The 25,821-nt window shown below is 43.3% G+C and overlaps 3 protein-coding genes across 9 annotated transcripts in view; 1 reads left to right on the plus strand and 2 right to left on the minus strand.

The window, feature by feature from the left end:
* Window positions 1–15,608, minus strand: part of LOC311139581 (potassium channel subfamily T member 2-like) — a gene marked incomplete at both ends in the record, with an annotated part of 49,238 nt that extends 33,630 nt beyond the window's left edge. The window contains one exon of the mRNA XM_084174489.1: window positions 15,514–15,608. Within this exon, the coding sequence (XP_084030615.1) occupies window positions 15,514–15,608 (95 nt within the window). The remainder of the gene's footprint in view (window positions 1–15,513) is intronic.
* A 1,867-nt stretch (window positions 15,609–17,475) lies between these two features.
* Window positions 17,476–21,857, minus strand: LOC311147085 (queuine tRNA-ribosyltransferase catalytic subunit 1). Its single transcript, XM_084183710.1, has 9 exons — window positions 21,528–21,857; window positions 20,482–20,550; window positions 19,981–20,119; window positions 19,654–19,848; window positions 19,266–19,404; window positions 19,066–19,141; window positions 18,753–18,862; window positions 18,463–18,547; window positions 17,476–18,373 (listed from the first exon to the last, which is right to left on the minus strand). The coding sequence occupies exons 1-9, from the start codon at window positions 21,813–21,815 to the stop codon at window positions 18,221–18,223; spliced, it is 1,254 nt and encodes a 417-aa protein (XP_084039836.1). The 5' UTR covers window positions 21,816–21,857; the 3' UTR covers window positions 17,476–18,220.
* Window positions 21,858–22,150: 293 nt separating this feature from the next.
* The window catches only part of LOC311138300 (dynamin-2-like), a 38,263-nt gene continuing 34,592 nt past the window's right edge, over window positions 22,151–25,821 (plus strand). For 5 of the 7 annotated variants that reach the window (XM_084172979.1, XM_084172981.1, XM_084172982.1 and 2 more), the window contains exon 1: window positions 22,173–22,632. In XM_084172979.1, coding sequence (XP_084029105.1) covers window positions 22,472–22,632 — 161 coding nt within the window. In that variant the 5' untranslated portion in view covers window positions 22,173–22,471. Of the gene's footprint in view, window positions 22,633–25,821 lie in introns of all 7 variants that reach the window. The other 2 variants (XM_084172984.1, XM_084172980.1) reach the window with 2 other exon arrangements.

Genomic DNA, 25,821 nt, shown 5'->3' on the forward strand with positions numbered 1-25,821 from the left:
CTTGGAGGAGTGGCTTCACTGGCTGGAGCCGGGTCCACCATTCATTTCTCGTTTGGGACACCGATCTGAGAAAAAGGCACAGGATGGAGCTTCCTATCCTCCGCAGCCCACTGAGAAATCACAGCGCCAACTCCCACATCCGAGGCGTCCACCTCCACAATGAATTGCCGGTCCACATCAGGCATCTGGAGGATGGGAGCGGAGGTGAACCTCACCTTGAGGGTACTGAAGGCTTTGTCGGCTGCTGGGGTCCAGGTGAAGGGTTGCTTGGTGCTGGTTAGAGCAGTGAGAGGGGCAGCAACGGTACTGTAGTTCCGGATAAACTTCCTATAGAAGTTAGCAAACCCCAGAAACTGTTGCAGCTTCTTTCTGTTCTCCGGAACTGGCCATGAAGTGACTGCTGATACTTTGGCAGGATCCATTTGGATACTTCCCTCTGCCACTATGTACCCCAGGAAGGCCACTGTCTTGACGTGAAACTCACATTTCTCTGCCTTGGCGTAGAGGGAATTCTCCAGAAGACGATGAAGGACTTGCTGGACATGGCGGGTGTGTTCAGACAGGTTTCTGGAGTAGATTAAGATGTCATCCAGGTAAACGAAGACAAACTTGTTTAACATGTCCCGCAGTACATCATTCACTAGAGCCTGGAACACAGCAGGAGCATTGGTGAGGCCAAAAGGCATAACCAGATACTCGTAGTGGCCTGTTGGTGTATTGAATGCGGTTTTCCATTCATCTCCCTCCCGGATCCGCACTAGGTGGTAAGCGTTTCTGAGATCCAACTTGGTAAAAACAGTGGCTCCCTGGAGCAACTCAAAAGCAGAGGTGAGCAGAGGCAGAGGGTAACGGTTTTTCACTGTGATGTCGTTGAGTCCCCTGTAGTCGATGCAGGGGCGAAGAGATCCGTCCTTCTTCCCCACAAAGAAGAAGCCAGCACCAGCAGGAGATGAAGATGAACGGATTAATCCTGCGGACAGAGAGCCATTGATGTAGTCCTCCATGGACTTTCTTTCAGGAGCCGACAACGAATAAAGACGACCCCTTGGAGGAGCTGTTCCAGGGAGGAGGTCGATGGCACAGTCGTACGGTCGGTGAGGGGGCAGAGATGTGGCTCTTGCTTTGTTAAACACCTCTCTGAGACCATGGTAGCATTCTGGGACATTGGAGAGGTCAGGAGCGGAGTTAGTAGGTACTGGCCGAGGGGGTAGTGCGGCAGCAAGCAGGCAGGTTCGGTGGCAGTCCTCTCCCCACTCCCTGATCACCCCGGTCACCCAGTCGAGCTGAGGGTTGTGCCGGCGGAGCCATGGGTAACCCAGGATGAGGGGTTGGCCTGGAGAGGGGAGCAGGTGAAACTGGATAGTTTCTTGATGGTTTCCGGACAGACCCATCGAGACCGGGGCCGTGACATGAGTGACCGATCCGAGTAAGTGTCCGTCCAGTGCCCGGGCAGGAATAGGAGGTGTCAAACGGAGGTTCTCCAGTCCCAGTTGGCGTGCCAGCTTGATGTCCATTATGTTGGCTTCGGCGCCAGAATCCACCAGAGCAGCCAGGGTGTGAGTAGAGTCAGAGAGGCGGAGGTGAACTTGCAGCAGGGGTTTGCGGTCGGAGGACTGGATGGTCATTGAACTCAACCGGACTCCCCCTATGCCCGGTGAGCTTCGGCCCTTTAAAGGGCAGGTTACCACACGATGTCCATCACCTCCACAATAGAGGCAGAGGTTTGAGGTGAAGCGGCGCTGGCGCTCTGCAGGAGTGAGGGAGGCTCGCCCAATCTCCATAGGCTCAGACTGATCAAGCTGACCTGGGTGAGTGGCAGTAGATGACAGGAGCCCAGTCGGATCTCTCCGAATGCCGGTAGTAGGTGGACCTTGGCGCCCCCTCTCACGACGACGGGTCTGTATCCTTCTGTCGATCCTGACAGTCAGTGCGATGGCTTCATCAAGAGTGGAAGGCAGTTCATGGGAGACCAACTCGTCCTTGATATAGTCAGCCAAACTATGGAAGAACGCGTCCACCAACGATGGTGTGTTCCAAGAACTTCGTCTAGCCAGGGTTCGGAAGTCGATGGAATGGTCTGCGACTGTACGTCTGCCTTGTCGAATACTGAACAGTTCACGAGACGCCTCTGCGGTGGGTGAATCCAGGTCAAACACCTTCAGCATCTCCTCAGCAAACAGGTCGAAGGTTGCACATGCGGGGGTTTGACGTTCGAACTCTGCTGTTCCCCAGAGTCGAGCTCGGCCCGTCAGGTGAGTGATGGCATACCCAACTTTAGCCCCCTCCGTGGCGAAGGTCCTTGGCTGCAAGGAGAACTGAAGTCGGCAGCTAGTCAGGAATGGCCGGACCTGGGTTGAATCGCCGTTGAACCGCTCGGGGTTTCCAATCTTGGGTTCCGGAGCAGCGGCTGCAATGACCGGGGCAGGTAACTCGGGGGCTGGGCTGGTGGGCAGACTGGCTGGGGTAAGGTTGGTGAGGAGTTGAATGATCATGGCGAGTTGTTGTTGCTGCTGCTGGAACTGCTGCTCATGCTCATCGGTTTCCATGTCGGGGAAAGTGTGCGCTGAGTCCATAATGGTCAGATCGTACTGTCACGATTCAGACAGACGACCAGAGGACCACAATTGCGTCACACCAGAAAGTTTATTAAACTTAAGGGAAAAGGGAAGTAGGGAGTGAATGAAGGCTCCAGGGGTAACAGGGATCCCGTCCAATGCGCTGGGTCTGTGCCCCCCCCAGTGGCAGCGATGCGTCCTATGAAGCCGGTGGTGGGTGGTCCAGAAGTCCTGGGGGGGGGAGACACAGACACAACAGGGCGGAATGAAACCAGGCAGCAGTACAGTTCAAGGGAAATCCAAAATACGTAGTAGCAAGGCAGAAGGCTGGTCAGAGTTACCGGGATTGAAGAGTAGTCAGGAGTCGTAATGGCAGAAGCAGGTCTGGATCTCCTGAGGCAGAAGAGTATCCAAAAAACAGGCAGGTCCGGGGTCACAAAACCAGGGTGAGCCAGAAGCGCGAGCAAACAGGTTCCGGGTGTGAGCTTTGCAGACGATCTGACACCGGAGAGCTGAAAGACAGGGCCTTAAATACTGGGAGAGGTAGTGGGTAATGCAGCGCAGCTGGCAGAGTAATTAGAGCAGAGCAGAGCAGGGACAGGTGGAGCTAGTTAGGCTGAGTAGAGAGAGTGGTGAGCAGAGTGGAAGAAAATTAAGGTGGTAACCCGGTGGAGTGAGAGGCCCATGACACAGAGTATGGAGGCAGCCCCAACATTATACAGTATTATGATTCAGAGTATGGAGGCAGCCCCAGCATTATAAAGTATTATGATTCAGAGTATGGAGGCAACCCCAACATTATACAGTATTATGATTCAGAGTATGGAGGCAGCCCCAACATTATACAGTATTATGATTCAGAGTATGGAGGCAGCCCCAGCATTATACAGTATTATTATGATTCAGAGTATGGAGGCAGCCCCAGCATTATACAGTATTATTATGATTCAGCGTATGGAGGCAGCCCCAGCATTATACAGTATTATTATGATTCAGAGTATGGAGGCAGCCCCAGCATTATACAGTTTTATTATGATTCAGAGTATGGAGGCAGCCCCAGCGTTATACAGTATTATTATGATTCAGAGTATGGAGGCAGCCCCAACATTATACAGTATTACTATGATACAAAGTATGGAGGCAGCCCCAGCATTATACAGTATTATTATGATTCAGAGTATGGAGGCAGCCCCAACATTATACAGTATTATTATGATTCAGAGTATGGAGGCAGCCCCATCATTATACAGTATTATTATGATACAAAGTATGGAGGCAGCCCCAGCATTATACAGTATTATTATGATTCAGAGTATGGAGGCAGCCACAACATTATAAAGTATTATGATTCAGAGTATGGAGGCAGCCCTAACATTATACAGTATTATGATTCAGAGTATGGAGGCAGCCCCAACATTATACAGTATTATGATTCATAGTATGGAGGCAGCCCCAGCATTATACAGTATTATGAAATGGAACACTAGTCACTTTAATAATGTTTACATATCTTGCATTACTCATCTCATATATATATATTCAGAGTATGGAGGCAGCCCCAGCATTATACAGTATTATTATGATACAGAGTATGGAGGCAGCCCCAGCATTATACAGTATTATTATGATTCAGAGTATGAAGGCAGCCACATCATTATACAGTTTTATTATGATACAGAGTATGGAGGCAGCCCCAGCATTATACAGTATTATGATTCAGAGTATGGAGGCAGCCCCAGCATTATACAGTATTACTATGATACAAAGTATGGAGGCAGCCCCAGCATTATACAGTATTATTATGATTCAGAGTATGGAGGCAGCCCCAACATTATACAGTATTATTATGATTCAGAGTATGGAGGCAGCCCCATCATTATACAGTATTATTATGATACAAAGTATGGAGGCAACCCCAGCATTATACAGTATTATTATGATTCAGAGTATGGAGGCAGCCCCAGCATTATACTGTATTATTATGATTCAGAGTATGGAGGCAGCCACAACATTATAAAGTATTATGATTCAGAGTATGGAGGCAGCCCTAACATTATACAGTATTATGATTCAGAGTATGGAGGCAGCCCCAACATTATACAGTATTATGATTCATAGTATGGAGGCAGCCCCAGCATTATACAGTATTATGAAATGGAACACTAGTCACTTTAATAATGTTTACATATCTTGCATTACTCATCTCATATATATATATTCAGAGTATGGAGGCAGCCCCAGCATTATACAGTATTATTATGATACAGAGTATGAAGGCAGCCCCAGCATTATACAGTATTATAATGACTCAGAGTATGAAGGCAGCCACATCATTATACAGTTTTATTATGATACAGAGTATGGAGGCAGTCCCAGCATTATACAGTATTATGATTCAGAGTATGGAGGCAGCCCCAGCATTATAGTATTGTCACGTTCGTTGAAGGACGGGTCAGACCAAGGCGCAGCGTGAAATGCATACATGTTTATTAATAAACTAAACACACAAACAAAGCAACGTAACATGAATTCCACAGGCTAAACACAATACACGGAACAAGATCCCACAACTAATGATAACAAACAGGCTACTAAAGTATGATCCCCAATCAGAGACAACGAGCGACAGCTGCCTCTGATTGGGAATCACACCCGGCCAAACATAAAAACACAAAACCTAGAATGAGAACATAGAAATAATAACATAGAACTCCACACCCTGACTCAACATACAAGAGTCCCATAAGTCAGGGCGTGACAAGTATTATTATGATTCATAGTATGGAGGCAGCCCCAACATTATACAGTATTATGAAATGGAACACTAGTCACTTTAATAATGTTTACATATCTTGCATTACTCATCTCATATGTATATACTGTATTCTATAATATTCTACTGTATCTTAGTCCATGCCACTCTGTCATTGCTCGTCCAAATATGTATATATTCTTAATTCCATTCCTTAAATTAGATTTGTGTGTATTGGGTATATGTTGTGAAATTGTTAGATATTACTTGTTCGATATTAATGCACTGTCGGAGCTAGAAGCACAAGCATTTCGCTACACCCGCAATAACATCTGCTAAACACATGTATGTGACAAATAACATTTTATTTTATTTTATTTTATTTTATTTGATACCAAGTATGGAGGCAGCCCCAGCATTATAGAGTATTATGATTCAGAGTATGGAGGCAGCCCCAACATTATACAGTATTATGATTCAGAGTATGGAGGCAGCCCCAACATTATACAGTATTATGATTCAGAGTATGGAGGCAGCCCCAGCATTATAAAGTATTATGATTCAGAGTATGGAGGCAACCCCAACATTATACAGTATTATGATTCAGAGTATGGAGGCAGCCCCAACATTATACAGTATTATGATTCAGAGTATGGAGGCAGCCCCAGCATTATACAGTATTATTATGATTCAGAGTATGGAGGCAGCCCCAGCATTATACAGTATTATTATGATTCAGAGTATGGAGGCAGCCCCAGCATTATACAGTATTATTATGATAAAGAGTATGAAGGCAGCCACAGCATTATACAGTATTATTATGATTCAGAGTATGGAGGCAACCCCAGCATTATACAGTATTATTATGATTCAGCGTATGGAGGCAGCCCCAGCATTATACAGTATTATTATGATTCAGAGTATGGAGGCAGCCCCAGCATTATGCAGTTTTATTATGATTCAGAGTATGGAGGCAGCCCCAGCGTTATACAGTATTGTCATGATTCAGAGTTTGGAGGCAACCCCAGCATTATACAGTATTATTATGATTCAGAGTATGGAGGCAGCCCCAACATTATACAGTATTACTATGATACAAAGTATGGAGGCAGCCCCAGCGTTATACAGTATTGTCATGATTCAGAGTTTGGAGGCAACCCCAGCATTATACAGTATTATTATGATTCAGAGTATGGAGGCAGACCCAACATTATACAGTATTACTATGATACAAAGTATGGAGGCAGCCCCAGCATTATACAGTATTATTATGATTCAGAGTATGGAGGCAGCCCCAACATTATACAGTATTATTATGATTCAGAGTATGGAGGCAGCCCCATCATTATACAGTATTATTATGATACAAAGTATGGAGGCAGCCCCAGCATTATACAGTATTATTATGATTCAGAGTATGGAGGCAGCCCAAGCATTATACAGTATTATTATGATACAGAGTATGGAGGCAGCCCCAGCATTATACAGTATTATTATGATTCAGAGTATGGAGGCAGCCCCAACATTATACAGTATTATGATTCATAGTATGGAGGCAGCCCCAGCATTATACAGTATTATGAAATGGAACACTAGTCACTTTAATAATGTTTACATATCTTGCATTACTCATCTCATATATATATACTGTATTCTATAATATTCTACTGTATCTTAGTCCATGCCGCTCTGTCATTGCTCGTCCAAATATGTTTTTATTCTTAATTCCATTCCTTAATTAGATTTGTGTGTATTGGGTATATGTTGTGAAATTGTTAGATAATACTTGTTAGATATTACTGCACTGTCGGAGCTAGAAGCACAAGCATTTCGCTACACCCGCAATAACATCTGCTAAACACGTGTAAGTGACAAATAACATTTGATTTGAATTGATTTGATACCAAGTATGGAGGCAGCCCGAGCATTATACAGTATTATGATTCAGAGTATGGAGGCAGCCCCAGCATTATACAGTATTATGATTCAGAGTATGGAGGCAGCCCCAGCATTATACAGTATTATGATTCAGAGTAGGGAGGCAGCCCCAGCATTATACATTATTATTATGATTCAGAGTATGGAGGCAGCCCCAGCATTATACAGTATTATGATTCAGAGTATGGAGGCAGCCCCAGCATTATACAGTATTATGATTCAGTATGGAGAAAGCCGCAGCATTATACAGTATTATTATGATACAGAGTACTCCCCAATGGATGTTGAGAGGAGAGGAGAACACATCAACATATTTCATACATTACACTGAGACCAGGTGAGGTACAATACACACTGTTCTGACACACAGCTTTCCTACTAAGAGAGGGGATATGGCTACAGTATATTGTACCTAGCAGAGAGGGAGACCCAATATTACACAGTATGAACCAGAGTATTCCCCACTGCATGCTGAGAGAAGAACACACCAACCAACCAGACAGGCCAGTTGTCTGCCTAGGCTCTCTCCCTCCCTGCTAATTTGTTCTGAGAAGGAAGGCCTGCCTCCTCCGTTCAGCCCAGGTGCCTGCCCGCTCTTTCCTCTTTGGTCTTATTAATTAGCTTGTTGGAGGGGTATTTTTGTAATTAAAAGTCAGGGACACCGGTACTGTTTCATTTGTCAGGGCTGAGATGTCACCATTATCTGGCCACCGTGCCTAAGCTTCAGGGCTAAAATAAGCTACATTGTGGATGCTTCTGCCTGCCAATTAAAAACCAAATTAAATCTCATTAAAACTGTTTTTATTTTTTGTTTACTTTGATGCTAATGTTTACCTACTGGGGGTGTTGGAGGGTTACCCAAAACTCTTCACAACAATCAGGAAGCTCATTAGAGCTCTGTGGACTCCAACACCCACAATGCCCCTCTCACCTCCACCACCTCCTCTCTCCCTGCCGTAGCTCTGATCACAGACTCCATCTGTATCGCTGTATCACTCTCTTTATACTCTTCTCTCCCTCGTATCAACCATTGTGCTGCATAATTCTCTGTAATGCTGGATTCCTTATCGGAGAATCACATTAGATGAGCTCATTTACAAGATGTGAAACCCATCTCAGATCTAGATATTGAGGAGCAATAGATCACTACCTCATAGTGATTATGGAGAAGCAGACCATGAAAATTAGCAGTTACAATGACTACTAATCATGTTCCGGTTCTTTCATTGAGCCTTGGAGTGAGGGCCAGAAGGAGCTGGAGCATTGGAAGAGAAAATAGCCAGGAGGTGGGTGAGGGATGATGGAGGGAGGCGACAGTCAATAAGAGATTTTGTCTTAAAGACAAAAAGCTCTCATTTGTATGATAATACCAGACTCGGCTCCAAACCCCACTGAGACTGGCTGCTGTGATGAGACTGTCTCATTCCACTCTAAACAATTCAGCCAAACAAGTCATGCTGTGGGGGGGATGCCTGTCCCTCTGTGTGTGTCATAAACAGTGTGTGTCTGTGTGTGTCATAAACTGTGTGTGTCTGTGTGTGTCATAAACTGTGTGTGTCTGTGTGTGTCATCCAACCTCAGACTGACAAGTGGGTGGTGGAGTGAAACATTGGCTCTTGAATAGATTGCCATGCCATAGTGAGCACCAAGTATGAAGGCTGTACAGACATGATTGTTGTTGTGTATAGACAACCATCAAAAAAACACTTGATGAAATATTAAGCTCTGGGTCATGCACAAATGGTCCATCAAGTGCTTGATTCAAGACCATCACTGCTTTACTAATGAAAGAAAAATGTCCTCGTCACTAGACAACTCCATAACTGCTCACAAGGAACTACCAATGAGGCCAATCCTTCAAATGTAAAGTCCAGCTCCCTTCACCTGACCTATATGTTGATGATAGGTCAAAGAAACGAGGGGAGCAATCGTAAAGGTTCACTCTGAGCTGAAAGGCAATAATCGCCAGAAAATAACAAGAGTTTACAGCTTTACTACAGCTGTAAACCCTTGTCTTTTGTGGTGATCATTACATTTCAGCTCAGGATTAACCTTTACAATACTTGTGTCGTATCTGCTGACAGAAGGTACTGTCTGTAATAATAATGTTCACTGATAGTTGGCAAATTAATCTTGATATGGTTAGCATATCACAGCATAAACCATACAATAACACCACTGCAGTAGTTAAATTCAGAATTCAGAATCCAGACGAGAGGCTTACAGGAATGTTCGCTATGAGGCTACTTCAGCAGAGGTTTGAGCAGAGTATTTGTTGTGTGTGAAGACAAGAGGCACTCCATCAATCAAAACAAACATGGAGAGAGGAGGAGGGAGTTAAAGGAGGGTAGGGAGGTAAAGGAGGGTAAAGCAGGGACATGGTACTATGTGTTGAGGAAATAGTGAAGGGGGGAAGAGGGTCCATAGGGGAAGGATTGGAGAGACAGTTAAAGGGCTCAGTAATGTGTGTTTTCCCAGAGTGCAATGTGTGTGTATGTGAAAAAATATAACTTATGTGTGCAAGCGTGTCTGCCTCGATGTATGAACATGTGTGACTATGTATGTAGATGTGTGAACATCCTCTGGCTGTGTGTGTGTGAGTGTGTGATATGAACACCACCAGTCAAAGGTTTGAACACACCTACTCATTCAAGGGTTTTTCTTTATTTTTTACATTACGAATAATAGTGAAGACATTAAAACTATGAAATAACACATATGGAATCATGTAGTAACCAAAAAAGTGTTAAACAAATCAAAATAGATTTTATATTTGAGATTCTTCAAATAGTCACCCTTTGCCTTAATGACAGCTTTGCACACTCTTGGCATTCTCTCAACCAGCTTCATGAGGTAGTCACCTGGAATGCATTTCAATTAACAGGTGTGCCTTCTTAAAAGTTAATTTGTGGAATTTCTTTCCTTCTTAATGCGTTTGAGCCAATCAGTTGTGTTGTGATAAGGTAGGGGGGTATACAGAAGATAGCCCTATTTGGTAAAAGACCAAGTCCATATTATGGCAAGAACAGCTCAAATAAGCAAAGAGAAATGACAGTGCATCATTACTTTAAGACATGAAGGTCAGTCAATCCAGAACATTTCGAGAACTTTGAAAGTTTCTTCAAGTGCAGTCGCAAAAACCATCAAGCACTATAATGAAACTGGCTCTCATGGGGACCGCCACAGGAATGGAAGACCCAGAGTTACCTCTGCTGCAGAGGATAAGTTCATTAGAGTTACCAGCTTCAGAAATTGCAGCCCAAATAAACGCTTCACAGAGTTTAAGTCGCAGACACATCTCAACAGCAACTGTTCAGAAGGGACAGTGTGAATCAGGCCTTCATGGTCGAATTCCTGCAAAGAAACCACTACTAAAGGACACCAATAATAAGAAGAGATCTGCTTGGGCCAAGAAACACGAGCAATGGACATTAGACCGTTGGAAATGTGTCCTTTGGTCTGGAGTCCAAATTGGAGATTTTGGGTTCCAACTGCTGTGTCTTTGTGAGACGCGGTGTGGGTGAACGGATGATCACCGCATGTGTATTTCCCACCGTAAAGCATGGAGAAGGAGATGTTATGGTGTGGGGGTGCTTTGCTGCTGACGCTGTCTGTGATTTATTTAGAATTCAAGGCATACTTAACAAGCATGGCTACCACAGCATTCTGCAGTGATAAGCCATCCCATCTGGTTTGGGCTTAGTGGGACTATCATTTGTTTTTTAACAGGACATTGACCCAACACACCTCCAGGCTGTGTAAGGGCTATTTTACCAAGAAGGAGAGTGATGGAGTGCTGCATCAGATTACCTGGCCTCCACAATCCCCCGACCTCAACCCAATTGAGATGGTTTGGGATGAGTCGGACGGCAGAGTGAAGGAAAAGCAGCCAACAGGTGCTCAGCATATGTGGGAACTCCTTCAAGATTGTTGGAAAAGCATTCCAGGTGAAGCTGGTTGAGAGAATGCCAAGAGTGTGCAAAGCTGTCATCAAGGCAAAGGGTGGCTATTTGAAGAATCTCAAATAAAAAATATATTTTGATTTGTTTAAAACTTTGCTGGTTACTACATGATTCCATATGTGTTATGTCATAGTTTTGATGTCTTCACTATTATTCTACAATGTAAAAAATAGTAAGAATTAAGAAAAACCCTTGAATGAGTAGGTGTGTCGAAACTTTTGACTGGTAGTGTATGTGTTTGTGCGTGCGTATGTAAGCATGTGTGTGAGGATCTGTGTGTGAGCATGTGTGAGTATGTACGTGTTTGTTTGTTTGTGTGTGTGTGTGTGTGTGTGTGTGTGTGTGTGTGTGTGTGTGTGTGTGTGTGTGTGTGTGTGTGTGTGTGTGTGTGTGTGTGTGTGAGAGAGAGAGAGAGAGAGTATGTACATGTGAGTATATGTGTGTGTGTGTGTGTGTGTAAGTGGGATAGTGTTGAAGCCTTGATTAATAGAGCGAACATTGTGACATGCGGGACAAACTGTCTGTGATTCAGCCTGGGAATTAAGCTGTCTGTCACCCTTAATCAGCCGACTCTCTTCTGCACCGAGTCCATATTTTACCTGGTAATACTCCCACAGCCAATGGGATCAACACCATGAATCAGGATAGGATAAAATGCCCTGCATCCCTCCTTCTCGCTTTCATTCTGTCTCTGTCTTTCTCTCACTCTTTTGATCACTAACTCTCTCTCACATGACCTCACACACACACACACACACACACACACACACACACACACACACACACACACACACACACACACACACACACACTTACATTCCCGTCACCGCACCAGCTTCAAACATCATTTAGTCACTTTTCTCTTATTGAAACCCAGTCCCATTGAAGAGGAGTGGCACTCAGTTCCAACTGCTGGGTGTGTGATTAGAGTAGGTGTGTGTGTGACATGCCTGAGTGAGAGTGTGTGTGTGTGTTTGTGTGTGTGTGTGTGTGACATGCCTGTGTGAGAGTGTGTGCATGTGTCTGCTGCCACATTCAACAAAGAGGAGTGCAGAGTGAACATGAAGAGATCCCACAGTGTCACTTGGAGCAGCAATGTGCCTGCTGAAGCCTTTAGAGTGATGAGCCCCCAGCCATCTCCAAAACAATACAGCAGGGAATACATTATACATGAGTAGTCCAGCAATGTGCTCTCTCTGGGAGCAGCAGTTGAAGCACATCTGCTCAATGTTCCTGGAAGCTCTCAGCCATGCAGACAATAGGGACAGTCCCAATGTTTATGGCCCCCATGTTCCCCACTAAATGTCCACTTTGTTTCTGTCACATGCATTTTCCATCCTCCTCAGACATTTGGTTACAGTGTTTTAGTTAATACCAGGAAGACATATGTTCTACTCTTTCTAGGGGTTGGATGGACAGATATCTATGTAGATCACATTCTAACTGCATTTCGAACAAGGGAAAGTGTCTCACTGTGCCAAAGACAACCTTGGCTTTCACCACTGAACCGTAACCAGGATTTATCTTTCTCCCCATCTGAGTGAGGTTACACTATACTCTCGCTTTATCACATGGTCCCTAGGCAATAGCTAACACATTACAAGAGGCTACTAGTGAGAGGATGACCATGCACAGACCACAAGGCCTGTACTTCACACTGAGCAATAAGGCCTTCGGGAGATCATGTGAAATAACAGTATTGTAAGTGAGGGTCCTTTTCAGTCTGAGAGACAAATACGACACCCCATTTGTGACGTATCTCATATGTTGTTTCTGTAATGTTATAGCATTTCTTTGTGCAACAAGGGCCATTCAACCGTAGTATTACTGCCTCTGTATGTAATGAATACTCAGGGAGAAAAAGGTGTAGATTCACGTGCAGAGCGCGGCAGGTGTTTATTTCGCCTTCACAGAAGGCAGGAATCGTGGTCACAGGCAGGCAATGGTCATACACAGGAAGGCAAACAGGCAGGTGAATCAAAACTAGGACTGAAGGCTAAAACTGTTTCTCACAAACGAGCTAGGAAAAGGCTTAGTAGAGTCAAAACGAACAATACCTCACAAGGCACAAACAGGAAGAACTGAACTAAATAAGGAGCTGATGAGACCAGGTGAGTAACTAACACAGGAGGAATCAATGACCAAAAATGAAAGACAGGGCTACGTTCAAGAACACAAAGAAACAGGGCTACGTTCAAGAAAACAAGGTGAAATAAGAAAATAAACCAGAACCTTACACAGTAGTATTGGAAAACGTTGTTTAAATGGAAGCTTTCTTCAACCCTTTTTATACTGAACAAAAATATAAACGCAACATACAACAATTTCAAAGATTTTACTGAGTTACAGTTCATAGAAGGAAATCAGTCAATTGAAATAAATTAATTAGGCCCTAATCTATGGATTTCACATGACTGGGCAGTGGTGCAGCCATGGGTGGGCCTGGGAGGGCATAGGCCCACCCACTTGGGAGCCAGGTCCACCCACTGGGGAGCCAGGCCCAGCCAATGAGAGTGAGTTTTCCCCACAAAAGGGCTTTATTACAGACAGAAATACTCCTCAGCACCCCCACCTCCCCCTCCTCAGACAATCCCACAGGTGAAGAAGCAGGATGTGGTCCTGGGTTGGCGTGGTTACACGTGGTCTGCGGTTGTGAGGCCAGTTGGATGTACTGCCAAATTCTCTAAAACGACATTGGTGGCGACTGGTGGTCAAGATATGAACATTCAATTATCTGGCAACAGCTCTGTTGGACATTCCTGCAGTCAGCATGCCAATTGCACACTCCCTCAAAACTTGAAATATCTGTGGCATTGTGTTGTGTGACAAAACTGCACATTTTAGAGTGGTCTTTTATTGTCCCCAGCACGACATGGTTCCAGTAATGCCTGGCGAAAACCAAACACTGCATTCCACAGTAAGAACATCATACCAAAGGTCAAGCATGGTGGTGGTGGTGTGATGGTTTGGGGATGCTTTGCTGCCTCAGGACCTGGACGACTTGCCTTAATAGAAGGAACCATGAATTCTGCTCTGTATCAGAGAATTCTACAGGAGAATGTCAGACCATCCGTCTGTGAGCTTAAGCTGAAGCGCAGCTGGGTCATGCAGCAAGACAATGATACAAAACACACAATCAAGTCTACATGAAATTTGCTAAAAAGCAACAAATTGGAAGTTTTGGAATGGCCTAGTCAAAGTCCAGACCTAATCCCAATTGAGATGTTGTGGCAGGACTTGAAACGAGCAGTTCATGCTTGAAAACCCACACGTCACTGAGTTAAAGCAGTTCTGCATGGAAGAGTGGGCCAAAATTCCTCCACAGCGACGTGAGAGACTGATCAACAACTACAGGAAGCATTTGGTTGGAGTCATTGCAGCTAAAGGTGGCACAACCAGTTATTGAGTGTAAGGGGGCAATTACTTTTTCACACAGGGGAATTGGGTGTTGCATAACTTTGTTTATGAAATAAATGAAATAAATATGTAATTGTTGTGTTATTTGTTCACTTAAGTTCCCTTTATCTAATATTAGGTTTTGGTTGAAGATCTGATAACATTCAGTATCACAAATATGCAAAAGTAGAGAAAATTATAAAGGGGGCAAATACTTTTTCATAGCACTGTATCTTGTTCTGAAAATGGATAGTTAAATACAGGTTAATAGACACTTGGTAGGGCCATATGTTCTGCTTTTCGAACAGCCCTGACCATACCTAGCCAGGTTAACAGAAGGGAGCATGATAAGTCAACCCAATCTATGGCTTGATAAATAATAGATAGGTGGTATAATGACTAAATTAATGGCTGCCAGAGGCTCACATTATTACCTAATTATTAACACTTTCCCTAATGTGTATTCATAATTATAAATATTAAAATGGATTTGGCATGCCTGACTTCCATGCATGGACAGGAGTATAGATCCATAGGTGAAAAAACGTAATGTATGCAAACACACGCGCACACAATAATTAACATAGAGTCTGTGCATTTAGTTCAGTATTTTCCATTATGAAACCTGTTGCTGCTGCTGCACAGTGGCTCGTCGTAGCCTACCCTCTCTCACAGCGCCATCAGTAGAGCCAGATCAATAAAAATGACAATATTATAGTAGCCTACATTCTCTTTTTTAGTTGCGATGGCAACGCAAAGATGAATTTCTTAGCTAAATGATGGAGTGAAAATTAGGATTAATTTAATTTGTGAGCAATTACAGGCTACCATGGGTAGGCTAGATTGTTGTGCGCTTATGTGCGTCAACACAGGTTTCTTCTGAATAAACAAGTTTGAATAGGTTTCCTACCTGTCATCCGCCTGCCAGTCACCCAGCAACAGGTCTCGGAACCGGTACCGTGGAGGCAGCGGGAGCACCTCCTTCTCCAGCTCTACCACTACCATGGTCCCCTCCTGAGCGCGGAACCCACTAGTGCACAATGCCAGAGATGGAGATGCGAACAAGCAGAGACGCCTCTAGAGGGGCTTATCAAAATGAACTATTCTTTTGTTATTCAACTTCCAAATAACACATACCTGTATGAGCACTCTAAAATGTAGCAAATGTGTTACTGCCACAATGTAATACTTTTCTTCTTCCAATGCAACAGGTCGAGGATGCTCTGCGGTGACATGAACTTGAGTACTTTTGGCGTGACAGGCTGGCGAGCAACTGGTTATCTATTTGAACATCCGCTGGCTCCTTTAGGACGCAGCGAAAGCAGATCCACTTGCTCGAACAATTACATGCTCTGAGTCTACGAGCAGTAGGTTACAAGCCCAAATCCCTGCAGGGCACATTCGAAATACTGAACAAGCTAGTCATATTTGCATGAGCTTTAAAGTGGTGTGTTGTTGTTTTATTGAAGATGCCTGGTTAATTTTTTTTTTCATTTATTCAGGACATGTTCCAATTCTTGTTCATATAAGCTCAATAAACCATTTATGAGTAATATGCGATATTATGTTAATCCATTTAAGGACATCATTTCTCATTTTGGGGTATTTTTAGTCGTTGCATGAGGCCACATATAATAATAATAATAATATGCCATTTAGCAGACGCTTTTATCCAAAGCGACTTACAGTCGTGCGTGCATACATTTTTGTGTATGGGTGGTCCCGGGGATCGAACCCACTACCTTGGCGTTACAAGCGCCGTGCTCTACCAGCTGAGCTACAGAGGACATATTATGTCAGTGGTATCAAACATACAGGCAACATACGGATCAGTCCGGTGAGCTGGTTAGAGTAAATTTTATACATATATATATATATATATATATATATATCGATATACTTTCAAATGACTAAAACCAAATCAAAACTGTGTAGAAATGATAATGGACCTATATTCATACAATTTATTGACTGTCCAGCTCGCTAATCATCACTGTGCAGTTAATGGACCTACATTCATACAATTTCTTCACTGTCCAGCTCGCTAATAGGCTAATCCCCAAACATTCAGAGAGCATAGAACATTCCCAAAACGATGGATAGTGGGCAATTTCTTTTGCAAAGTTTGACTACAAGGAAATATAATACATTTTGGGCCCTCCTGACCTTGTTGAAGACCGAATGCAGCCCCTGGGGCAAAATGAGTTAGACACCCCTGGAAGTTCATTTTTAAGAAACAGTTAAATTGTATTTTTTCACACTTGGTCGATTCTGCATGGCATGCCAATTGTTATGCAGGCAACTGTGCAATATAAAGAACTGTGCAGATAAAGAACTGTGCAGATAAAGGCAATGTTCTTAGAGAAACTAATTATCTTTCAATTCTTTCCTATTTATCCAATAGGCATTTATTAGATGTCTTACAATGAAAAACTGAAATGGAAATGACCTCAATTTCTAAAACTATAGATAGAAAAACAGGAACTGGAACAAAAACCTAAACATGGGAAGCAAAGAAAAAGAACATGCCTATTGTTTTCCCAGGTGTCTTTGATCCTGGTTTGCTTCAATGGCAGATTATGACACCCTATTATTATCTGTCCTCGACTGTCTTGACAGCTGGAATTCATTGTATTGGGTGTCATCTTGTGTTTGAGAAAGTAGCACTTGAGAGACACAGGAAATTGTGATCCTCAAAGCCACTTCCTAGAGAACTGGTTTGCCACTACTCTGTCTGCCCTCAGCATGCAAATCTGACTAAACCATATATGCTCTACTTCTCTGCTTTTGAACCAAGCTTGGTGGGTATTATTCCCATTCCCTCCTATGAAACTTCTCCAGCATGTCAAATAAACAGATGGCGTAATCTGGCTCACGTGCATTTTCATCAGGTTTAGTAGATCTTTGCCCTCTAGTGGCCCAAAGTAAAAATCACACAAACTTGGGTTCCTGTGTCCTCATCACTTGCACAACAAAACAGAACTCAATTATAGAAATGTATTCGCTTCCTCCTGCTGGTAAAGGTCGATAATAAGCCCTAGGAAATGTTCCGAAATGCTCTATAATTGTTAGTTTATGACCACATTTCCGTGTTAGAAGTCATGCATGGAATTTTAAGATGGTGGGCCGCTGGTCTGTAGCCATGGTAACAACTAAAAGTGTCTGAACATATCAGAGGAGACAGTTCCTGGATTTCAACAACACTACTCCACTCCTACATTATCATACACTGAAAAGGTCTGCAGAGTGAAAACTGGATGTCACAGAAGTACTGTATGTCTGATAGGAGCTGAAAGCTGTACAATGTAAATTCATAACTTTCAACAGACTGTTTAGCATATAAATGACAAAAAAACCTATAACCTTACTGTAACAAAACATGAAAGTAATTAAATCATCAAGACAGTAAAATATTCAGGCACAGCAACATCATTGAACCTTTCACTAATAAGGCTGACAGAATATACAGGCAGAAGCAATTGCCCAATTGAAGCATAAAAGTAGAAAAAAACAAAAAAAATGTTTTCTTAAAAAGGAGATCTGATTTCTCATATAAAAGGTCTTATTGGCCATTGCAGAGAAAGTCCCAGTCTGTGTAAAGGAAGGAGTTGACCAGTTTAATTCAATGTGATGTTGACCGTTCCTAGAGCGTCCACCGCCCAGCCTGGGTACTGTTCAGGAGAGGGGAACATTCTCTTCATGAACGTCCTCACAAAGTCTGGGAAGTGACCCTCTATGATGCTCTGTCTCACCGACCGCATCAGAGTGAGCTGGACGCAAAGACAGAGGATAAGGTTATTATATAATCTATGCCAAATAGTAACTAAAGGAAACTATTAACCATTATAGAAACACAGACCTGGTAGGAGATGTTGTGGATGGTAATGTGATGCATGGCTGCGGTGTCACTCTTGAACAGAGCATGCAGATAGGCCCGACTGTGCCTGGAATCATTGGGGGGCAAAAGAAAACCAATACTGTATGAGAAAACAATCCTCAGAATCATTCTGCCTACAACTAAAAACATCCATTGAAGAGAATTGAGATTTGTAACCCAGTTTCCCTAACCTCTACAAACTCCATTCCTTCAACCATCCCACAGCCCTCTGTATTCTGACCCTCAGTGTACCAGGGTTAATATGCCTTTACCTCCTGCAGGTGGGGCACTGGCAGTCTGGGTCTATGGGCTGGAGGTCCTTGGCAAACTGCTTCTTGGTAATCGTCAGAGATCCCCACGGGACCAGGGCCGAGCCAAACCTCTGGGATGAAAGAAGGAAGATCACTTCATTATCATCATCATCATCATCATAAATATAATCATTATAAAGAAAGTAGTACTGCTATGGACTAAATGACAAAATAAGCTATTGGGTTTCTCAGCACTTGTGACAAGAATACTTATTTTGCAGTAAATGAATAGAGAGTAGGTGACTCATAATATGTAAGAGAATGGAATACTTACTGCAGTGCGGGTGGGGAAGACACAGTCAAACATGTCACAACCCAGAGCAACACACACCACCAGGTCCACTGCATAACTGTAACCCACAGCAATAACACATGAATCACATACATACAAATATCTGTATGGCACAACAAAACATTTGCAACTCATGTCATTTATGCATGGATATGTGCTGTTACAACATAAGGCAGCCATACCCAACCCCCATGAGGTAGCGAGGCTTCTCCCGAGGCAGGTGGTCTGTGCTGAGTGTCACCATCCTCCAGAAATCATCCTTCTCCTCACCTCCGCTCAGCCCACCGATAGCAAAGCCAGGAACATCACGTTTTGTCATTTCTGTAAAAAGCACAGGAACAGAAAAATAGAAATAAATGTATCCTTTGGAAATACGCGAATGCATATTTTACGGCATTGGTATCAGCATCTGCACAGATCATGTATTTTTCATTAGCTCTTTTCCACTGTATTTCTAAAATAAGAAGTTAAACTAATTAGCTAATTGACATGAGTCATTTGCTGTGCTGAATAGCTTTGAGGCAGATCAGTCATGGAAGGACATAGATGAAACAGGGGGGAGCATCTTACCGTCTAGACAGGCCTTGCGTAGCTCTGCGTTCAGGCCCCCCTGGATGATAGCAAACAGGCTCTGTCTGTCTGGATTCTTATTGGCCGCGATGCAGCGGTCCAGCCAGCGAATCGATCTCCACGTAGCCTCCTCCACCCGCGGCCCAGTCACTGTACTGCTGACCACGTCATCCAACTGCATCATGATGTCTGACCCTGGACAAAACAGAAATGGTGCGATATTAAAATTAAGAACAGGAGTACTACCTGAAGTATAGTGGCTTTACTTTGCGGACTGATTAATTGGGAGTGGATATTCTATGAATGAGACTGGATTGTGTTTCTTACCCAGACTGTTCTGTATGGCGATTGACTGCTCAGGACTCAGAAGGATCTCCTTCCCATCGTAAGGAGACTTGAACTTGACCCCCTCCTCAGTAACCTCAGATAGTTCAACAAGAGACACCATCTGAAAGCCCCCACTGTCCTGCGTAGAAATGGTGCAGGTTAATGGAAATTCCAACCAAAAACTATATTTTGGTATTTGTTTCAATAGTCCATTGTCAGCACTCACATTTTCAAGATATGTGACTTTCAAAATACATAAATAATCTCTGTATTATGTATTTTGCATGATGCAAAATGCATCATACAGGGATGATTTCTGTATTTTGAAAGTCACATATCTTGAAAACTTGAGTGCTGACAAGCAAAACATTTGGGGACTATGTCAACAATGGACTAAGGAAACAAATACCAAAATATTGTTTTTGGGTGGAGTTTTCCTTTAAGGGGTTCAATAGAGGAAAGCAGACATGTCACACAGTCAACACATTAGCTGATACTCACAGTCAAAAGGTTTCTTTTCCAGTTCATGAAGCCATGCAGGCCATTTGCTTTCTCAATCAGCTCAGGACCCTGTGATGGGACAGACAGACAACACCATCCTCACTGTCTGCAGCACACCAGACACTGACAACAAAGAGCTGTCTACATGGTCAATCATCTTTGATACACAATGTGAATAGCCCTAGCACCACTTAATGTAGCCCTTGATAATGACTCTCAGTTCCATTACATTACACATAAGAGTTATTGGACGAAGGTGTCTTCTATACAAGGGAGTTTTGTTAAGAGCCCTGACGCTCAGTCTGAACATTAACATGCATCGCTTGCGGTACGGTTTTGGAAGCATAAAGACCTTATATCTTCCATATCAGCAATAAATAATTTTCAAAAAACAAAAGGTTAAATTGATACACAGCTTTATAGGGTTATACACAGCTTTACAGCTTTTTGTCACTGAAAACCGGTTAAAACAGTGTACAGTAAGTGTGCATTTTGCATTTGTGAAATTATTTGTGTAATAAAAAAGTAGAGGGGTTTATGCTTCTAGAACCAAACCGCAATTGAGAATCGATTCACGTTTAGATGGAGTATTTGGCTGTTTTGGATTTTAGCAGTTGAAACAATAACAAAGCCCCCTCTCCACCACTGTTTCACTAAAAAACGGAGGGATGGGGCTGGAGATATGTAACCATTCTCAAATTCATAGACAGAGCTATGGATGCAAGGACTGACCATCCATGATATCAGAATTATAGCTTGAACCATGTTTTGAGGCTATACTGTGTTTGTTTACATTTACTTTGTTTGCAAACATTGGAGTAAAACAAAGTTATATTTTAGATCTGTTGGGGTATGACAGTTGAATTAATCTCATGAGGCATTTAGAAATTATATTCTTCAAGAATCAATGGGTACATATCATTAATGTATAAATCCAAAAATGGATGTAGCATCTGCTGATTGCCCCTTTAAACAGAACATGTAAGGTCCTTGGACTATAAGGAGTAATGTTAGGCTCCTTTCTTGCATTCTTGGGCTACACTTACCGGCCTCATCCCCAAGTGGTATGTGTTGCCAAGACAAATCTGACATCCCAGATCATCGAGTTGGTCCACAGTGATTCCCTTCATCGTGCCTTGTGTGCCCACAGGCATGAACACTGGGGTGCTGACCATACAGTGAGGAAGTGTGAGATCACAAGCCCTCGCTTTGGTCACTGGACATTCGGCGATGATTCGGAGAGCAAGCGGAGCAACGATGGAAACAGCTTTCTTGACCACCATGCCTGTTTCAAGGCTGCTCGTTGCAGCTCCTCTGGCTATGGACGCAGCCATGTTGTTGCACACAGATGACGACGACAAGCACGTGACTTGCCGGAACTACAGTAATCTAATATTTGCATTGCGTTGTCAAAAATATGTCTTCATTACAATACTATTGACAGCAAACTCGTAGAAGCTATCGTTGCATGTGTTGTCATTTAATAATTGTATCATAAAGTGTTATTATCTTTTTAGTGGGCGTAAATATCATTGTGATTGACACTTAATTTGCCCATTGAAGCGATGCCCATGGGTGAACATACCCCTTTTACGTTTAAAACAACTAGCCAATGAAAGGAGAGTGATTAGAGACGAGCAGTGAGATTGACCAATTATTTAATTGACAGGAGGCGGTAGCCTAATCACCGGTTAGGTCGGATGTCGATTTGCCTGACCGGATGGTGGAAGTTTTGTTTTGTGAGTTTTCTACCCATTTCGTTTGGTTAACTTTGAGTTTTTTTCGTGTGTATAAGAACACGTTATTGTAATTCCACTAAATTGGGCGTTACACAATTGTAAACAGCATATTTTCCTTTGACAGAGTGAAGACAGGGCGGCTTGAAAGGTGGAATTCAACACTTCGGTGTAACCCGAGCACCTTGCTAACTAGTAACGTAGTAGGCTAACGTTAGTTTGCTCTTCGGGAGGGGAGCCGATCCAACGAAACCATGGGGAACCGGGGGATGGAAGATTTGATCCCCCTTATCAACAAACTTCAGGACGCTTTCAGTTCCATCGGCCAGAGTTGTAACTTGGACCTACCGCAAATTGCTGTGGTCGGTGGGCAGAGTGCTGGAAAAAGCTCGGTCTTGGAAAATTTCGTTGGCAGGTTGGTGGTGCTCAAAGCTAACGTTAGCTAGACAGCTATCATATTTGTGGTTTAGCTCACTCAACTGAATTTGTAAAATCTCCCTGGAGTCCGCTTTTAGGAAGGCATTTCGCTAGCTAGATCACCAGTTGGTAGTTGTGAGATGATTCGTGCTCCTAAACGGGTATTTGGTCACATACTCAAACAACGTTTACGCACTTGGCGTAAGCAAACAAAACAAAATGAAAAAGGAGGAATGAAATGTTGACGTTAGATGCGACGTTTGCGTGGCAAGCCAGGCTGAATAACAAATGTTTCAAAGGATATCGTGAAAAGTTGCCTGGAGGCACTGGTCAAGGACCACAAATCTCTTACATATTAGTATTAATTTATGTAAGGAAATTCAACTAAATTCAATAAATATGGACCAAATAACTTTGCTATCTAGCGTTTTGGGGCAACTTGCTCCTGCAAGTGTCAGCGGTTGTAAGCAGTCAGCAGGGCCGAACACGGAAATTAAACCAGGCTACTTCAGTCGACTGATCAGTAGATTAGATTGATAACTTAATTATTTGTGTATTGTAGACTGTTCCCAGTACACACTGAATTGTTTTCCATGTAAGATGTATGTAATTTATAACTCTCTAGGTGACATGACATTACACAACAACAGAACACAACTAGCTACAGTATCTGCTTGTTTCAGTCTGAGGCTATGTTGAGCATAATCTTTATGGAGTGTAGTCTGTAGAATTGAGGTAAGTGAAAAACATTTTGTCGAAAATTAGGCTGCTTGTCCTCCTTTTATCCACTTCCTCTGCACTTGCTGTGGTCTGTGAAGATGATGCTCCACTTGGCAAGATGGGGTGCCACAAAGATGTCAACAACATTGGTTTACCAATGGTGTTTGCATAGGACCTGCTGTTATGTATAATTTCTATACCCGTTGCTCAGTGTTACTACCGTGCCGGCCAGTAAAAACAAAACATATTTCCGGTAGTTAGGCAATGTATCCTGTGTAAATATACTGTATAGTTTTGTGGGGTCCAAAGAACTCGTTTATAGTGGGTGAGTTTAGTACAGAGGGAATAGGTGGGTGTAGTGGAAACTGGAGAAAAATGTATTTTGTGTTGCGTCACACTGGTGTTTAGCCCTTGAATGACTCCGTTCAATTACATTACACAAGTCATTGGAGGAAGGCGTCTTCTGTACGGGAGAGTTTTGTTAAAATCCCTGACGCTCGGTCTGAACGTTAACGCCTCGATCACACCGACAGTGTCATTGCATTTTGGTACACAAGAAGTACATTCATTTCCAATGGACCACTGCGTTTGCCCTGCAGCATTGCGTTGCAGAGGCAGTTGCAGTGCGTTCTGGGTGGTGCATACATTGGATTTATCGAATGTATGCGTCCAACTGTGTGTAGACGGAAGACGGCTGCCAGAAACAGGTTGTCACTGAAAAATACTGTTGGCTGCAACTGTGATAAAGCCTGTTAAAACATTGTACAGTAAGTGTATATTTTGCGTAGTGAAATTATATTGGTGTGACATGAAAGTAAAGGTCTTTATGTTTCTAGAACCGTATCGCAATTGAGAATCGATTCACGTTTAGGTGGAGTATCTGGCTGTTTTGGCGGCCAGAGCCAGTCTAGCTCTGAAAATAATTTAAGATCCTTGGACCTTAAGGAGTAACGGTAGGCTTCTTAAGAGGACATCTTGGGCTAACTGGTGTTTTGCCCTTGTTGCAAAGTGAGACTCAGGTGTAGGCTTGTCTCCCCCTGGTCTATTTATAACTTCCATGCCACATCCGGAAATCGGCAGCGGGACTATCACATCCTACAATATGGCAGTCTATCGCTAGGCTACAGCCTATACTTTTGTGTTGCACATAATAGCCTTGGGCCTAATACTTTCCTCCTGTTAGGCTAATGGATGAAAATGTGTACTCTATACATGAGCTGCACCAGTTTAGTTAATTTATAATGCACTGACTGTCCCTCTCACTCACTAACCCAGTTTAGTATTGGCTCTGAGGAGACTATAAATAGGATGGGTGTATGATGCAGATGTAGAAACAGCAGGTGTGTACCTGACCCTGTGGGGTTATGGGCAAAACATCACTCTAGTCTCTGTCATAATTTCCTATTTTCTGCGCTAAGCCTGTATGTCGCTGCTCTAGTCGGTTTTTAAACAAAAATAATCTTTGTCAGCAAGAAATAGGCATTAAAAATAATTTCACTACTATAGAATTGTGTTGACTCATACAGCTTATTGCAGAAATAAGCAACTCATAATTTCCACTTAGTGCTTCTGCTTTCTCACCCATTTGATGATGTTTTCTATTGAACAGTAGAAATTCACAATCTCTCCTTGCCTGTCTGTGTTGTGCGCTCTAACCCACAGCCCTCTTTAACAGGCTGGTCCTGTCTCTGTCTCCCACATCAGCAGTGTGTGAGATCACCCTTCAGATAAAGACACAAAACAAGCACAAATGAAAGCAGCTCGCTAAGCAGGTTTTCCCAATTCAAAGACGCACTCAGAAGAATTTGACACATACACATACACACACACACACACACCTTTTCTAGCTATGCATAGCCCTGTACCTCAAATACATGGAGCATTTCCATAGTCAAATGGAAGCATACTAGATTACCACTCAACACACATGTCGTTTCAGATGAGAGGGACTTTGCACTCAAACAGCACTTGACACATCTCAGCTGTAATTAACATTAGGCTAGTCGTTTGCTGCTGACCTCAATTTTCCTGCAAGAACAGACCTCCCACATTCCCCTGTTGACAGCTCTTCAGGAAGTAGGCTCACACACACAAGTCCCTCTCAAACATGCCTACACAAAAACACAACAAAGCCGTTTTACACTCATAGGTATATGCCCATACGAGAGGGACGTATAACGGGGGTCAGTGTGCTACTAACAGCTTACCTTCCTCCACGGTCCGACTGCCCTTGCCTGGCTACCCAGACACCTTGCTCCGGCCAAATGCTACGTCACGCCCATGGACCTTCGTTTCTTCTCAGCAATGAGTCTGGATCTGAGTACCTCCCCGACCCTTCACCGAATGCGAACACATTCAGGGCCGTCTGATTGGTCCAGAAAACGATGGGTTGAGCCAGAGCCAGAACACACGTGGGTAAAGCAGCTGTTAAAAAAATTAGTCGTTGGCTTTGATACACTGATTGGTT

The sequence above is a fragment of the Coregonus lavaretus genome, assembly GCF_964263955.1.
Source record: "Coregonus lavaretus genome assembly, chromosome: 2".
Classification (NCBI taxonomy): Eukaryota; Metazoa; Chordata; class Actinopteri; order Salmoniformes; family Salmonidae; genus Coregonus; species Coregonus lavaretus.

Excerpts from the sequence above, each read along its gene's own strand:
- LOC311147085 (XM_084183710.1), bottom strand. The coding sequence starts at position 21,815 with ATGGCTGCGTCCATAGCCAGAGGAGCTGCAACGAGCAGCCTTGAAACA. Across the intron at positions 20,120-20,481 it reads GGAAAAGAAACCTTTTGACT|GACAGTGGGGGCTTTCAGAT; the intron begins GTGAGTATCAGC and ends ATTTCTACGCAG. Across the intron at positions 19,405-19,653 it reads ACGCAAGGCCTGTCTAGACG|AAATGACAAAACGTGATGTT; the intron begins GTAAGATGCTCC and ends TGCTTTTTACAG.